Source organism: Zootoca vivipara, chromosome 5, assembly GCF_963506605.1.
Source record: "Zootoca vivipara chromosome 5, rZooViv1.1, whole genome shotgun sequence".
Classification (NCBI taxonomy): Eukaryota; Metazoa; Chordata; class Lepidosauria; order Squamata; family Lacertidae; genus Zootoca; species Zootoca vivipara.
Window position 1 is genome coordinate 44375507 of NC_083280.1, and position 17474 is coordinate 44392980.

General features: G+C 48.9%; 3 protein-coding genes across 17 annotated transcripts in view; 1 reads left to right on the plus strand and 2 right to left on the minus strand.

Moving 5' to 3' along the window:
• Window positions 1-1520: 1520 nt before the first annotated feature.
• Window positions 1521-7003, minus strand: TWNK (twinkle mtDNA helicase). Of its 2 annotated transcripts, none has more exons than XM_035133608.2 (5): window positions 5209-7003; window positions 4356-4596; window positions 4035-4142; window positions 3300-3441; window positions 1521-2225 (listed from the first exon to the last, which is right to left on the minus strand). In XM_035133608.2, the coding sequence occupies exons 1-5, from the start codon at window positions 6413-6415 to the stop codon at window positions 1881-1883; spliced, it is 2043 nt and encodes a 680-aa protein (XP_034989499.1). In that variant the 5' UTR covers window positions 6416-7003; the 3' UTR covers window positions 1521-1880. The 2 variants fall into 2 exon arrangements, with proteins under 2 accessions (XP_034989499.1, XP_060130680.1); XM_060274697.1 differs by having other exon boundaries at window positions 2201-2331.
• A 285-nt stretch (window positions 7004-7288) lies between these two features.
• On the plus strand, window positions 7289-10236 carry MRPL43 (mitochondrial ribosomal protein L43). The gene is made up of 3 exons (XM_035133619.2): window positions 7289-7486; window positions 8968-9074; window positions 9587-10236. Exons 1-3 carry the CDS (start codon window positions 7356-7358, stop codon window positions 9814-9816), a joined length of 468 nt encoding a protein of 155 aa, XP_034989510.2. The 5' UTR covers window positions 7289-7355; the 3' UTR covers window positions 9817-10236.
• A 3344-nt stretch (window positions 10237-13580) lies between these two features.
• Window positions 13581-17474, minus strand: part of SEMA4G (semaphorin 4G) — a 102640-nt gene continuing 98746 nt past the window's right edge. For all 14 annotated transcript variants that reach the window (XM_035133617.2, XM_035133615.2, XM_035133609.2 and 11 more), the window contains one exon: window positions 13581-17072. In XM_035133617.2, coding sequence (XP_034989508.2) covers window positions 16219-17072 — 854 coding nt within the window. In that variant the 3' untranslated portion in view covers window positions 13581-16218. The remainder of the gene's footprint in view (window positions 17073-17474) is intronic.

The following is a 17474-nucleotide window of genomic DNA, read 5'->3' on the forward strand; positions in this document are numbered from 1 at the left end:
AAAGATGATGTCATCCCATTAGTGGGTAATTATGTGTCCAGCATTATAACAAACTGTGTGTGGACCTGCTGCTCTTTTCTATTGGCAATGGCATAAATCATCACCTTCAACTAACCCTTGATTCAACTGGTGTCCTCCAGACATTTTGGGCTACAATTCACATCAGCCACAGTTAGCATAGCCAATGATCAAGGAGTGGTTATAGCCTACAAATTAAGCCCTGAAACCCGAAGATCAGATGAAAAAGGTTGCTCTTGCCACATTGTTGTCTCACAAAAACTATTACTCCCAAACATCTCCTGCATCACTTCTGCTGGTCCTTCTATGCTTTCCAAGGTCTGCTCTTATTCAGTGATTGCGAGATTTCAGAGCTCAAAGAAGCATGCCAGTGCTTGGCACGTGATGGAGGTACTGTGGGTTAGCATGGGAATATCATGTAAATCTTCCATTTGAACAGACTGACCTCTTGTGGACAGTATAAGGAACAGCACACATTAAATACAAACTGTACTGTTTTTAATTTAAATAAATGACACAACATCCAACACAATGTCAATTAACCCGTAATTTCTAGAATGCATAGATAATTTCAAATACCGTTAAAAGACAGAGAGTCCTCCTCCCAGTGTGTGCATGGCCACACCAAATCAGAGTCAGAATTAGTTTGGATTCCTGCCCCTCCGCCCCGCAAGAGTCGTTCAGTTTATTAAAGTCGTAAAGGTTGAGGAAGTAAAACACACTTTTACTTCCATAAGCATTTCAGTTTATGCATTGATCAGAGTCAGTTGTGAGATAGGTATTAAAAAAGCAGCCATTTCTACATGTTTATATCCTAAACAGAGGTATCTCTGGTGCTAAAACTGAAGAGGACAAAACCAAAACCCATCTCCAGCCTCAAAACCAGGAAGATCGATCCAAAAGTTTGATAGAACCATGAATGCTTTAGAAAAGTCTTTTTCAATAAAGTTGCTACTTTTCTTAATGGCAGCATTTCAACAGCCCCCTTTGGAATACATTAATAGTGTGGTTTTTCCTTCAAGTAATCTCCTCTCCTGAACTCACATTAGGCTAGAACAGTAAAGCCCAGAGCCAGTAGGGAACAGGCATATAAGAAATAATTTGAAGGAAGGAAGGGCATTTCAGACTGATTTACCTTTGTGCCAACCGTTTACTCAACCTCCACAGCTAAGTGCTTTGTCAATCCCCTTTGCCGAACCCATGGCTCATTTAAATCTCAGGATTTGCTGACTCCTCCTTGGCTCAATTTAACCATTCTCTCTTTAATTCAAGCCCTGAGATTAGGAGAGAAAGCACAGCTCCTGTTGCAACATTTGCAATTTTAACCAGTGATTTTTGCAATGCATATGGATACAGCAAGTCCCCCCTGATCCCATGCCAGGGATCTAACACTTTACTAGACTGCAGCATACCATTTTTCTGTATACATACTAGTGCAAGAAATACATAACACAACTTGAAGTACTTTCAATGTTCCTTTTGATATAGTCTTCACTCTTTGCAGCTACTGAGTCCAGGCCAAGGCTAAGCCGAAGATGGCAAAACAAAGCCACTTCCTTGCACCAACAGCACAATCTCCTTTGTGTTGCATGAATGGAGCCACCCAATAGTTGCCTCTTGGTTGGAATGAGGCAGATATTAAAGTTTCCTCTCCAGATTATTGCTTGATTAGTAAAAGGATACTGGAAATCCTGTGGAAACCCCACAAATTTGTCATGCAAATTTCCAGCACATTATCCCAACAGAAAACAGGCAACCAAGCAGGAAAGATCCCGCCAGTGCCTTTCTTTGCAGTCCAATGATTATTCCTATGATCAGATGTGAGGCAGTGATTTTGCTGGCTTCCAACCCTTTTCCAAGTCCTACACTCCTCCTCCTCGTCCTCCTGGTTTGATAGGCTCATCAGGAGAGGTCCCTGGGCCAGGGGTTGTGCTGCTGGGGGACTGAGACCTCTGCTTCTTCGAAGCTCCACCGGCACTTGCTGGAGGTTTCTTGGCAGGCGCACCATTGTCATCCTTTACCTTCTTCAGCTTGGCTTTGCCTTTGATGGGGGTAGAAAAGGTGAGAGATGCTTTGCTGAACTCCAGGGGAAAGACTCCCACATCCCCATCAAAGCGATTCTTGGAGACCTGTAGATAGCGCTTTCCTGGGCCTGTCACCAGCTTCCTGTCCTGCAGGATCAGCACGTTGTCAGCTTCCTGGCTGGCCTGCGCAAGAGACGCAGAAGGAAAGTTACTGTTTGAGGGGAGAAGGAGCGGCCATTGTGTACAGCATGGAATGTAGCACAGCAGTATGAGGAGGAGGAGCCTGCAGCTAAAAAAAAGCAGATTTAGAGTACACGCAATATGAATACAATTGTACTGAATATGGTGTGTCTTAGGCCAGACAGGTGATCTTGCTGCAGTTTCCCCAGGTGATCTGCAGTTTCCCCCTCAAGAAACAATTCGCAAGAAGTTGAGACATGCAGTACTTTTCTCAGCGCTTCCAGCCGTCTAAGGATCAAGAACCACAATGTAGGTATCTTCAACGGACCAAAAATAATGGCACTTCTCTTTAAAAGTGAGAACGATACAATCTGATAAACAAGTAAGCACTTTCGTCCCACTGACTGTAACGGGAGGAAATTAAGCACAAGTACATCAAAGGGTGCCAACTGAAGCAGTCCTACTTCTGTCACTAGGAGTTGCTAGGCAGAAGGTTTTTAAGCAAAGGTTGGTTGGCTATCTGGCATGAATACTTTAGATGAGATTCCTGCATTGCAGAGGATTGGACCAGATGACCCTTGGGGTCTTTTCCAACTCTATGATTCTGTGATTCTATTATTCAATCCTAAATTCCCAGTAGCCTGACTGCCAAGCATCTAGGCACATGGGTTATTTAGTTAGACCACCCCAAATATGCAGGGGGGGGAAATGGATTCTTATGGGCCAGACATAGGGAACCTGTGGCTCTCAAGATGTTGTTGGCCGCCAACTCCTATCAGCCCCAACCAGGATAACCAGGGGTGATGGAAGTGGTAGCCCAACAACAACTGAAGGTCCACATGTTATCCATACCCACTATAGCCAGAAGGGATCAAAGGGACAGAGGTCTGCATACCAGACTTAGCAATTCCAGCAATTCCAGCAGCCACTATGTTAGGGATACAGTGGTGCGATGAACTCTTGATTGTTATGTACACACACTTTGAGCTAAGCTGGAAATATAAGCTCTCCAAAGACGAAATTTGCCCACTTCCACACACACACACACACACACACACAACACACACACTCACTCACCTTTGCAGACCCAAAAATCGAGGCCGTCTGCAACTCCCTCTCTTCATCTTCTTTCCGGGGGTGAATGACCACAGTCACGTGGCAGCTGTTTTCTGTGGCAAACTTTCGGAAGGCACCCACAATGTAGTCTTGCACAGCAAGCCTAGAATGGCAACATGGTGGAATAAATATACCTTGTAGCAAAAGTAATTACATTAGACACATGAATAGTGAAGTACAAAGAACACAATTTGAAAAGAAAGGTTAATGTTTACCTGCTAGAGAGGGGTAAAGAATGTTAGCAGAGGATGAAAAGAATTGCAAGACTGACCTCCATTCTCACAGTGAGAGACACTCTATTTTCCTCTTGAACATGTTCCTATTTGTTTCTTATGTTCACTGCTTTTTTATAAAAAGTATCAAGGTGACTTACACGACACTTAAAACACAGTACTGTACAGTACAACTTTTAAAATCCAAATACCATGAAATGACCACAAAAAATAAAACGTAAAAATGACTAGAAGACCTAACTGTGGTTACTTTCACTACCAAAATAAAGCTTATCTATGGTTAAGGAGGAAATTCACACTCAGTCAGGACTACAGTTTGCACTGGCATGATTACAATTATTTTCAGGTCACTGTAAATAAGTGATACACTGAGTCATTTTTTTAAAAAAAAGGTAGAGGAGAAATGCAGTGTTGTAAAAAAAAGAGTCTAGGCCAAATGATGAATGCATGGGGAAGAGCTTACCTGTCCACATTGAGCTGTTCCTGGCCCATCATGAACTGGAGATTGTCAATGATCACATGACTGATATCATACATGTACACAGCATGCAGCATGGTGTCTATCACTGTCCTGCATGGAAGAGACCATCACAATTACACACACATATTTCATCATCAATCCTGAAAAAGCAGGGATTGAAATAAGGGTCACACATGGAAATATGAACAGGAATACCGCCTTAGTATCTCAGCAAATAAAACATCGTTTCATGCCCACCACTGCATCACATCAAGAACATTAACCCATGAAATGCAGGAGGGAAGCTGCCACCCTGAACCTTACTTGATATTCTGATGCCCGTGGAAAGTCATGAAGTAGAGCGGAAGATCCTCAAACTTGTCTGCCCATTCGTCATACTTTTCCAGCTGCTCTTCCAGCCTCCCCATGGCAAACTGGGTAAGCATGATCTTGGCCAAGCGCACATTGTTGATCTCAAAGCTGCCCCACAATGTGTTCACTCCCTGTGTGCAGAGGTCCAGGGCATATTCACTGATGAAGGTTGTCTTCCCACTGCCCGTTGGGCCTGTTCCACAGACAGGATAAAATTAATACGAGGACAGGTTGTTGCAACCTACAGAACAGATGGTTTTCACCTTGAGTTTTCATGTGTAGATCAACATGCCCTTTCTTCTGAAAGACCACCCACTTCAGATGTAAACAAAAAAACCAGTTATTTAGTGGGAGTAACGGCAATCAGAATTCATGGCAAGTAGTGACATGAAGATTGGCCCAAGGCAGAAAATAGCAAAATATAGGTTAGATTCCTTACATTCCTGAAGAAAAAAATGGACAGCTCAAGAGCCACCAGACTGAGGTAGCGCAACTCTGCAACAAGTCATTGAGCTGGCAAGCAGGCAGTACAACAAAAAAGCCAAGAACCACACAGTACTAAAGCATACCGCACCAGTTTCTAATTGAAGGCTCAATAAGCCTTGGTTTGTAAATGACTTGTGAATGTAAAGTCAGTAAGCTACTGGCAGTATCCTTTGGAAAGACCCCAGGGAAGACATCCAGCTGAGATTTACAAGTGAACACACACTCTCTCTCTCTCAAACACACATACACACACACAGAGAGAGTGAATGAATGAATGGAGAATGAGAGTTAAAGTGCCACAAACCACATAGCTACTCACCTGTGAATACAGTGAGCTCCCCATTTCGATGGCCCTTGAGGAGTTTGTTTAGTTCTGGGAAACGAGCCCACTTGACTCCTGCCACCTGCTCCACATTGGCCAGCTCCCCAAACACCTCTTCCCGCAGCTGGCGAAATGAAATGATGGACTTGTGGCCAGCTGGTAGAGCAGAGCGCAGAATCTTGGTGAGGTTCATGCCCTGGGTGAAAGCTTCCAGGGGCTGTAGTTGTTGGTCACTTGGCCGCACCAAAGAACAACGCTTAGGGTTCAGCTTGCGGGCAAAGAGTTTGGCAGCTTCCCAGGAGCGGAGGTCCTCCCCTAACCACAGGGTGATCCGCTTGAACTGCTCTAAGTAGGGGAGAAGGGCTGGCGGGAGGCAGGAAATCCCCCGGGGCAGGGCCAAAGTGGGTAGCCCAGTCACCTGGTGCAGCACCAATGTATCCAGCTCACGGCCAGTCAGTACGACTTCTGTATCTCGTCGGCTGATCAGAGGCAGTCCAAAAAGGTTGTGATAGGCCGCAGGGCGAGGCAGGGTGTTCTCCACGTAGTGCACCATTTCCCCTTGGTGCTCAACTCCCAAAAGCTTTAACCCCTTCAGGCTGGTGCCACGGGGGCTGAACCAAGGGAAGACCAAGGCCCGTGCTGTCCGCAAGTAACGTACCCCAAACCGTTTGAGTGTGGCATTTGAGATATTGGAAATGCCGAACATAGCCTTGGCCTCCTGCGTCTCCTGCTCATCCAGCAGTTCCCAGAGAGGCAGGGCTCGTTCCCATATATGCATGGCATCTTTCCCATCTTGGTCTCTTTGCCCACTGGCCTCTTCCAGGCCACCCACAGCCATCCCTTTATGTCGCAACTCTACACTGGCCTGGAAGTCTTGCCAGTTACCTTCAGCCAATGAGGCTGTGCACACAAACCGGCCAGTGGTCTTGTCGATAAAGAGGCTGTAGCTATGGCGGACCTGCTGCTGCTCCTCCACAAAAATACTGGGCACGTGAAGACAGCTATAGCCATCATGAAAGGGGATGCCCTGCGCCCTCAGATACTGGCGGATCTCTGTGACTGAAACAGGGGGGATTGGCCCTTCTGGAGACGGAAGCGTCTCTTTCTTGTAATATCTGCAGGATTTGCTCCCTGTAAGGATCCACCTGCCCCTAAGGGGCCAGTGGTTTGAAAGACTGCACAAGGAGCGGGTGAAGAACCACATTTTTTCTGTACAGGTGGCAGAAAGATGCCTGCCAAGAGCATCCTCTCAAGATACTAACCTTCCAGAGTGGCACACTAAACATCTCTACTGGGAAACCTTCCCCCAAGAGCAACCCTTCCCATATCGAGACTGCCTTATTTCACCTTGCTATAATACCTCTCCCTCCTAATCACACGAGCGCGCACACCGCCTTCATCAGAGAAGCAACCCCGTCCTCAACCATCCCCTCCTCTGCCTCGCCGCTTCCCTCCCGGCCACGCCAACCACCTCGCAGAGACTCGCCCTCCCACCGCTTCCTCGCTCGCGGCGCAAGTCCCGCCGCATAACCCCCTTTGCCCTGCGATGGGCAAAGAGACGGCAGCCCCAGATTTCAGCCCTCGGCAACCGGCCGCTTTGAATGAAGCCCTGATCCGCGGCAACAAGCAGCACCTGCCCCCAAACTCGACCTCCCCGTCCGCCCTCCCGCCGTCCTGTCACCGCGCGATCGGAGAGCTTCGCGCTTGCCTAGGATCTAGCATCATCCTTCCCCCACGTGCGGCTGCGGGGAGCGCGCGATCGCCGCGCCCCGGAACAACAACACAACGCGGAAACGTCACTTCCGCGCGGGGATCCTGGCCTCAAATGTCGAGCCGGGCATATAGAGATAGGAAAGTATAAAGGCGTCATTCCCATGTTAGCACTTGGCGATTGTATAATAGGGCGGCCGTGGCGCGTTAGGCGCTCCTAAGTGCACAGACTAGCACTGACCTTTGCTATTTCTACCGGGTAGGTAAAGAAAAGACGGGCGTAAAAAGTGTTCGTCAGAGCCTTCGTAGGATTTTCCCGACAGTGTAGCTCTACGGCGCTAGCGCCCTCCGTGCGTCACTTCCTCTGCTGCTTCTTTTTCCGGTGAGGAGGGGAGGGAGGAGGCCAACCTGCTCCCATCCAGCTTTCATCTGCCATGACCGGCCGAGGCACCCCGAGCCGCTTCCTGGCCAGCGTCTTGAGGAACGGGGTGGGCCGCTACGTGGGGCAGCTCCAGCGCCTCACCTTGACGGTCAGCCGGGATGCGCAGAGCTCGCGGGGCGCCAGGTAGGCTGCTTTCCTCCTGCAAAGAGGTGCCGGGGCCCTTTGCTAGTCTCCTCCATAGAAGGACTTCGAGCGGGGCTTGACTCTTCGGCTCTGGGCAACGCGGACGCTGCAGCCTCTCCTTGCAGTCGTGAGATGTTTTCACCGTGCCCTTCACGAGAGGCTCCCAAAAACGTTTTTTTCCTGGGGTGACGTAGGGGCACGCATACCCCTAAATATTTTGTGAATTTTTGTACAGTACTTTTGTCCATTTACTGTATCTATTTTTCCCGATGTGAACTATAAAATGGTGGTTTTCTTGAGTCAAAATGAGAGTACCCCTAAACATTTTTTAAAGAAAAAAAACACTGTGAAGCACTATTGATTTCTTATTGACTGGCTGATAAGTAAAACTTTATATTGCTCATTTATGATAAAGTAAGTTCGGTTCAGTTTAAAAAGAGACAGTCCCTGCCCCCCCCCCCAAAAAAAATCCAAGGGGGCCACTGAATTCTTGCTTTTTAGGGCCTTGAAATTCAGTTTGAAGTTTCCAGATTAGGATGTGTGTGTGTGGAGTTGCAGGATCTTGTTCAGGAGTCACATGTGGTATTGTACAAGAATACATGTCTTGTGTTCAGGTTTGTAATTATAGTAGAGCAGCCACTTGGCTAGGCAGTAGAGAAAGCTAATATTCCATGTATGGGAGCTTTAGCTTTATAGCTCAGAATCAAAATAGGTTCTCAAGGCATATGAGAAAATTGTGTGTTTTGTGGAAGAGGATCATTGTACCCTAGGTGGCTGGTATTCAGGTAGAAATATTACTGACTCATATTAATAAAGTAATGTACAAGGCTTTGGATATTTTTTTCATTCTTTTTGTTTGTGATTCACTTGCTTATTGAGAGCATGTATTTATGAAACTTAAGTCTCTGGCCTTCATGCATCTCTAGAAAGTGCCCCACTTGCTTTCTATTTCTGGCATATTACAATCTGGTCGTTTTCATCTGTTTAGAAAAATGTTTAAACTGCTTAATGAAAAAACAACAACCCTCTAAGCCATGCACATAAAACCATTATCAGTAAAACACAGATAAAATTAGCAAACATTAAAATCACATATCCCAACTGTGTGTTGGGGAAAAGCCTGTTGAAATAATATATTTTTAGCATCCACTTAAAACATTATAACTAGGGTGCCTGCCTAGTACCATATGTTTATGCTACTAATATTTTGAATACTTGAGCTGTTTTAGGTGTGTAGGTGGCTGCCAAAAGGGAATTGCATGTCCTTTCTGTTGTTCTGAATAATTTTGTATAGACTCACAGAAGAAATATTTACCTGGCCTGCAGTTTATATGTAGATTGCAATGCTGCCCACTGGGAAATACTGCAGTTGAAATCCCCCAATTGCAGATGGTGGTGGCAGCTTTTCCTGAGCTCTCCTTCAGTTGTTCATAAGAACAGTTATTTAAATACCTCAGTGACTCTTTTCTTTTTTGTTCTAGACAATACATTGAAGAAAAGGTGGTGGACTTTGCCAGGCAGAACCCTGGGATTGTGTTCTATGTTACTCCAAAGCAGTGCAGGGTCCCTACGTTGACTGCTGAATACTGTAAGTATCGAAAATGCAGCTTTGCATTAGAGCAGGCATCCCCAAACTGCGGCCCTCCAGATGTTTTGGCCTACAACTCCCATGATCCTTAGCTAACAGGCCCAGTGGTCAGGGATGATGGGAATTGTAGTCCAAAACATCTGGAGGGCCGAAGTTTGAGGATGCCTGCATGTTAGAGCCATGTTAACGAGAGATTGGCATTGGCTGTTATTGGCATTTCCTGTGAAACTTGCTCCTAAAAATCAGCGGGGAGGGTGCACCCTGTCTCAACAAGGCTTACAAGGCAACCCTCAGCAGCAATTGATGTGTGCTACCTGCTGAAAGAATTACACACCAAGGAGCTGTAAACCAGGCCTTAGTTTGTAACATTCAGGAGTAAGAGGGTGGATGTGTGGAATTATTGAGGTTCATCAATGGAAAATCCTTGGGGGTTGGGTATAAGTGCCCAGGGAATCTTATCTCTCCAAACATAAAAAGAATTGGTCCACATTTTATCCTAATTTTCTTTCTAGTGAATGGAACCGTAAAGGTAGAGTGTTTAACCAGCAAGACAGTGGATGAGATTGCAAAGATCATCCAGAAGCTGGCAGGCCAGTCTGGCCTGGAGATCATCCGTATCCGAAAGCCTTTCCATACAGATAACCCCAGTATCCAAGGCCAGTGGCACCCATTCACAAATAAGCCCAGCAAGCTCAATGTGGAAGCTGTGGGTCAGCAGCTTCTTCAGCTCCCAGAAAACTAAATCTACAATGGTGCAAACCACTCGGGGCTTTTGTGAGTGGGAATTTCTTGTATCCATGCCAAGATTATAAAGCTACGTTGATATTCATCTGGAGGAAGAATATCATCCCTCTCCTGAAGAAAATGGGATTTGAAAGGATTCCAAACTACTATATGTTGACATGGGACAATTTCCTACCTGTTTTGTTGTGTTTTATCAGCTAAGTCACAGGCCAACCCAGGTCAATGATGAACAAGGCCTAGAACTGGATGGGACTGGTTCCTCCTCCTAAAGAGAGTAGCAGAGACTTTAGAGGAGACTGTACTCTACACCACCAGCTACTTGTTGTTCTGGTAGCTTTTCTTATCCATGTTTTGTGCTGAATGTTACCCTCAGCTAATGCTACTCTTGCTGGAATTGGAAATAAATGGATGGACCTACCTGTAAGGTTCTCTGAGGGCTTTCTTGCTAATGAACATGCTTTGAGTTGCAAATGCTGAAGTCAGTAGAGGACTAATTGTGAATACCTGCCTTCACTGGAAGCTGCGAAGCCAGTGATCATTGTTTCCTAAGCTCTGTTCTAGTGTTCAACTCAAGCATAGGAGGGCTAAATGTTTGTAGAGGGCCAAGCCTGCATGTGGCACCTTAACCCATGGTGTGCCCTGCATGTCAGGCACTCACTCTCCTTCCTCCCCCTGGCTTTTGCATGTTTAGTACAAAGGTCTGGAGAGGGCTTCTGATCCGAGTTATAGAAGATTTTACACAAACAGGGACCCCTGCCTTGTTAGGATTTTTGATCTTGGGGAGGCTTCTAGCTATACTCAGCTGAACATGCCTAGAAGTCCTCTTGAGGTTTTTGAGCTCAGTAAGTGAAGGTCTGAAGGGGTCTTTGAAGGTGGCACTTGCATTTGTTCAACCTTCCCTCCTGCCTCTACATACTCATGAAAATGCCTGTAGAGGATGGTGCTAAGTTGCTCAGCAAGTCTGAGTACCTTGCCCTTGGCTGCTCCAGATAGAAAAAGGCAAGATGATAAAGGTGTTGATTCCCTACTCTGCCAGCTTTCCATGGTGCAACATAGTAAGGTCTGGCTCTTCATGCCTTCAGAGGTAGCATCTACACAACTTTTAAAGGAAAGTCATGTACTGGAAAGAGTCAGTGTTTCCTGTGCATACTGTATAGAAAGGATTCATTTGCACTGAAATAGTGTTACCTTTGACATTCAGCCTGTGGGAACACTACCAAACTTCATTGGCCAGCACAGAAAAAAGCAATGAGGTATCCACCCTTCCTTTGAATTAGCAAATGTATAAAAATCTCCCTATTCACTGGAATTTCATAAGAGTCTGGGCTAGAGGTCTTTTTTGTCGTTGTTCAGATGTAGTGCCAGGTATCATCTTATTTGGAGATGCTAGAAATCAAACATCATTTAGCACTCAGCTGCAGTTTGGCTCGGATATTGGAGTTGGAACTCTCATACATGGTTTCCAAACCATTCCAAACAAACACACACACACACACACAGAGAGAGAGAGAGAGAGAGAGAGAGAGAGAGAGAGAGAGAGAGAGAGAGAGAGAGAGAGAGAGAGAGAGAGAGAGAAAAAATTCAGGCAAGTAGAAATCAGCTGGAACTTTTCTCTAAACAAGTCTACACACCATTGTCTACATTCAGTGGCTGCTTTCCATTGCCTTTATACAAGTTGCCCCATCTCTCCTCCCTTCTATTAAATACCGTGTTTCTCATATTTTAAGGCATCCCCAAAAAATAAGCCATGACAGGATTTCTAAGGGTTGGTGAAAAATAAGACATACCCCGAAAATAAGCCATGTCGTGTAGCCCCGACCGAGCGAGAGGCGAAGGCGCGGGACCCAGCAGGAGCTCCCTGCCTGCTTCCCCGAGCCGTCGCGCATCGGGGGACAGAGCCGAAGATCGGCGGGCGCTCCTTGCTGGGCTTGACAAGCCCGGCAAACAGCGCCCGCCGATCTTCGGACCTGTCCTGTGTGACAGGCGGGGGTGGGGGGGGGAAGCGGAGATCGTTCTCCGCTCTCCCCCCACCCCCGCCTGTCACCGAAGATCGGCGGGCGCTGTTTGCTGGGCTTGACAAGCCCGGCAAACAGCGCCCGCCGATCTTCGGCCCTGTGCTGTGTGACAGGCGGGGGTGGGGGAGAAGCGGAGATCGTGCTCCGCTCTCCCCCCACCCCCGCCTGTCACCGAAGATCGGCGGGCGCTCCTAGCTGGGCTTGACAAGCCCGGCAAACAGCGCCCGCCGACCTGTGCTGTGTGACAGGCGGGGGTGGGGGGGAAGCGGAGATCGTTCTCCGTTCTCCGCCCACCCCCGCCTGTCACCGAAGATCGGCGGGCGCTGTTTGCTGGGCTTGACAAGCCCGGCAAACAGCGCCCGCCGATCTTTGGACCTGTCCTGTGTGACAGGCGGGGGTGGGGGGGAAGCGGAGATCGTTCTCCGCTCTCCCCCCACCCCCGCCTGTCACCGAAGATCGGCGGGCGCTGTTTGCTGGGCTTGACAAGCCCGGCAAACAGCGCCCGCCGATCTTCGGACCTGTCCTGTGTGACAGGCGGGGGTGGGGGGGGGGAAGCGGAGATCGTTCTCCGCTCTCCCCCCACCCCCGCCTGTCACCAAAGATCGGCGGGCGCTCCTTGCTGGGCTTGACAAGCCCGGCAAACAGCGCCCGCCGATCTTCGGACCTGTCCTGTGTGACAGGCGGGGGTGGCGGGGAAGCGGAGATCGTTCTCCGCTCTCCCCCCATCCCCGCCTGTCACCGAAGATCGGCGGGCGCTCCTAGCTGGGCTTGACAAGCCCGGCAAACAGCGCCCGCCGATCTTCGGACCTGTCCTGTGTGACAGGCGGGGGTGGGGGGGAAGCGGAGGTCGTTCTCCGCTCTCCCCCCACCCCCGCCTGTCACTGAAGATCGGCGGGCGCTGTTTGCTGGGCTTGACAAGCCCGGCAAACAGCGCCCGCCGATCTTCGGCCCTGTGCTGTGTGACAGGCGGGGGTGGGGGAGAAGCGGAGATCGTGCTCCGCTCTCCCCCCACCCCCGCCTGTCACCGAAGATCGGCGGGCGCTCCTAGCTGGGCTTGACAAGCCCGGCAAACAGCGCCCGCCGACCTGTGCTGTGTGACAGGCGGGGGTGGGGGGGAAGCGGAGATCGTTCTCCGTTCTCCGCCCACCCCCGCCTGTCACCGAAGATCGGCGGGCGCTGTTTGCTGGGCTTGACAAGCCCGGCAAACAGCGCCCGCCGATCTTCGGACCTGTCCTGTGTGACAGGCGGGGGTGGGGGGGAAGCGGAGATCGTTCTCCGCTCTCCCCCCACCCCCGCCTGTCACCGAAGATCGGCGGGCGCTGTTTGCTGGGCTTGACAAGCCCGGCAAACAGCGCCCGCCGATCTTCGGACCTGTCCTGTGTGACAGGCGGGGGTGGGGGAGAAGCGGAGATCGTTCTCCGCTCTCCCCCCATCCCCGCCTGTCACCGAAGATCGGCGAGCGCTCCTAGGTGGGCTTGACAAGCCCGGCAAACAGCGCCCGCCGACCTGTGCTGTGTGACAGGCGGGGGTGGGGTGGAAGCGGAGATCGTTCTCCGCTCTCCGCCCACCCCTGCCTGTCACCGAAGATCGGCGGGCGCTGTTTGCTGGGCTTGACAAGCCCGGCAAACAGCGCCCGCGTGCACTTTATTAAAAAATAAGACATCCCTCAAAAATAAGCCATGTCGTGTTTTTTTGAAGAAAAAATTAATATAAGACATGACTTATAATATGAGAAACACGGTATAAATTAAAGAGGACTCTTCCTCCTTGTAAAACCCCTGCCATCTCTTAATGGAATGCACTGGGGAATCTGAATCAATTAATTAGCAATATTGGCAGGAAAAGAAAAAAGGCATCCAGCAGCTTGGCAGAAGCAAGTTCTCATCTGGTTCCTTTCAGAGATTTTGTCATATATTATCAACATGCGCAAGATTCTTGGCAGAAGGAACTACATACGTGAAATGGGATTTTTTTACCTTGGTAGAAGGGTCAGAATATGAAGCTGCCTTAAACTGAGTTGGGTCCTTGCTCTGTCTAGCTGAGTTCTGCCTATTGCGATTGCCAGAGGCTTTTGAGAATCCCAGGCAGATATATTTTCTGGCCCCTTCTACCCCAGATCTAGCTGGAGGTGATCAGGATTGAACTCGAGCTTCCCTGCACACAAAGCATTTGATTTGTCGCAGAGCTATGACCTGGCTTCCATAAAGGCCATACCACTATGATAGATGATGACAGTGACAAGAACGTCCTTAAGTGTACCACAAATATATCCTTACAAGACTAAACTGTGTGGTATGTAGACTAGTGGCTTCTTTAGCCTGTATTGCAGGTGGATTGGGCTGACAGATTCTACTCCTGCTTCCCTGTCATTTCTCACCCACAGGTTGCTCAGACACCAGTCCTTGCCCATGGCAGCGCACAGACATTGCTGGTTCTTTTGATTAGTCCTTAGGGCAGTGTTTCTCAACCTTTTTTGGGCCACGGCACACTTGTTCCGTGAAAAAAATCACGAGGCACACCACCATTAAAAAAGTTTAAAAATTTAACTCTGTGCCGCCCTATATTATAATTATGACTGTAAGAAACACTTGCCAAATATTGCTTTCCGGCGGGTAAGTGCTGTGTATTGGCGGCCGCCAGGCTCGTTTGCACTGAGCTTTGGGAAAGAGGAGAAATATTGCTTTCCGGCGGGTTAGTGACAATGCAAATCGCCCTCGCCGCCGCACGTCGCGGCACACCAGCCAGCGTCTCGCGGCACACTAGTGTGCCGCGGAACAGTGGTTGAGAAACGCTGCCTTAGGGTACCATTATGAGCTCTATGAAAGAGATTTCTCTAGTCAGCCATTAGGGATGGTGCTGCCTTACACAACTGTGAATACAGTGGTACCTCGGGTTTTTAATGTAATCCATTCCAGAAGACCGTTTGACCTCAGAAATGTTTGAAAATCAAGGCGTGGTTTCTGACAGCTAGGCCTCCAGATCTTGCACTCAGCGGAAGCCGTGTGGCATGTTCGACTTCTGAGGAGTGTTCAAAAAACGAAGCTTTAATTCCGGGTTTATGGTGTTCGTAAACTGAAATGTTCGTCAACGGAGACGTTTGAAAACTGAGGTACCACTGTATTGGGGGGTGTCACTCTTACCCCTTACCCCAGTTTGACAAAGCAATAATAATTTCAGATGGGAGAAACCATGACCTAGATGTAGCAAGAGACTCGTGCTAGTTTAGACCAGGAGCAAAACAACTATTCTTGTACATTGGAGATGGCAAGACTAAACTTTCTAAAGATTATTAAGGTTGTACTGAAACCTATACCCTCACCCACTACTCTTGCAGAAGGCCCGTTGCCAGACAGGTGAAATGACAGTGAGACAAACACTTTGCTCTCGGGGCAACAGGAGATAGTTTGGACAAATTGTAATTCAACTTCAGCAGAGGGCACTCTTTTCCTGCAGGTTCACATAAGCAAACAGCAAAGTTTGGATGAAACAGCTCAGTTGTTTTGCACCAGCAAGGTGTCATTCAAAAGTTCATGGGCTGTAAGCCATAGTTTAATTAGTTTTTAAAGAAGCTATTGGGCATTAGTTGTGATATACTAAGGTTTCTCCATTCAGCTGCTTAGCCCCTCTAATACCATAGCAGAGAGACCATTTGCTATGGGCCAACCCTGACAAGTTGTGGACTCTGATTGTGCCCCAAAAAAACCCCAAAGGAACTGAAAGCATCTCCTAATGTCATCTAAGGAAAACCCAACCTCTGAAGGATTAACCAGTAGCCATCATTTATATCTGATGCTCAGAAAAAAATACCCCTAGTTCTATTTATATAGATGTATTTGAAATGTGATTTGAATTTGACGTACCGTAATTTGGATGTAACACAGAAGTTTTGTTACCTACCTCTTGAAATGGCAGCTGCACGTCCTGTCCCCTCATTGTGACTGCTGATGCCCTTCTGGCCGTTGCAACTATTGGTAGGAAACTACCCTCTGAACACCCCAATGTCCAGCCCAACAGCATCATTCCCCACACAAGCCAAGGGCACATTCTGATAATACCCCACCCAGACAAACCCAACAGATCGCTGTGGCTCCTGTTTATCGATCATTGTTTTTATATATAAATATAATTCCATTTAAATAAGATTTTTTTTTACAGCAATTGGAAAACAAACCATCAACGCCAACTAAAAAAACAACAACCAAAAAGAGAGAGAGAGAAGGAGGAGGAAATGAGCATGGAGCCTGTGGCTGCTCCGGAGGGCTGGCCGGAGGTAGTTGCTGAGTCGTAACACTGTTTCTCTGCTGGGCTGGGGAGGAGGAATCACAGAGGGCAGTTAGGGGGTTTAGTTCACAGCAAAGTGGGCTCCCTGTGCCCTCCAACCTGCCCTACACGGAGCTCTCGTCCAGCTTTTCTACCAGCTGCGTGTGTTTCCGCTTCTCCAGGATCTTGCTCAGCTCCTCCGTGAAGGAGTTGTAGAGCGGAGAGGTGCACGGCTCCTCATTCTGCCGCAGGAGCATGTAGCTGTTCCCGTTCATCTTGCGCAGCATGCTGGGCAAAGTGGTGATGCCGTTGGTGAACTCGGCAGGGAGCGGAGGAGGGGGCGGTGGTGGGATGGGGAGCGTTTCCTTCGAGGGCGACGGCACGGTGGGGGCTTCCCCAGGGATGATTTGCAGGCAGCCGTCCAGGTAGGTGCCCGGGTCGTCCTCGTCATCCTCCTCCCCTCCTTTGCCCAGGCAATTGGAAGAGACCGTCTGCAGCTCCACGCTGGGCGCCTGGGGGACCCCCAGGCTGTACTTGCCCTTGCGCTTCTGCAGGCAGGAGACATAGAGCAGCACAATGCTAAGCACCAGGCACAGCCCCCCCAGCAGCGTGATGACAGCAATGTAGATGAACCTCACGTCCCCGTAAGTGGCGCTGGCGGCGTGCCAGTACGGGGGCGGCACGGTGGGTGCCTGCTGTGGCGCTCGCTGCTCAGGGAGTACATTCAGGGCGTAAGCAGCCACCAGGGCCTGGAGGCCGTTCTCCTCCGCGTAGCAGCGGTACTCCCCGCTGTGCTCTGGCTGAGTGTCCGTCACCAGCAGCCCGTCCACCCCGAGGCGGAAGCGGCCCTGTCCGTCCTCCGCCAGCACTTTGGTGCCGTTCACCAGCCAGGTCGCCCGGGCCAGGTTGGACATCTGCTCGCAAGGCAAGAGTACGTCATCGCCACACAGCACTGTCCGGTTCTTCTGCATGGGTGTGGCTGCAGGAGACACAAACACACGTAGTAAGCACCGACGTGCTGCCCTACCTGAGCCACAACAATTCAGGTGTCAGACTGGAGTGCCAGTTAATACTCTGGAAGAAGCACTCTGAGCTCTCCAGCTGAAGGGGATGGGACACCCAAAGGGTTTGGGCGGTTGTTTTATTTTTAAAAGCAAAAGCACTCTTTAAAAGTACAGATAATAAAGGGAATCTGAGGGCAGCTCTAGAAAGCTTAGATCCCTTAGATGGGATAGGCACAGCCCCTATAGTGAGTGGTTAGTATTCAAAACATCCGTCATTCATGACTCTCTTCCCCCATTCCCATACTCCACGCTATTGCAAAAACAATGAGTGAAAGAATAATTTTGATAAAAGAAAAACCCACAATGCAAAGAAGTGT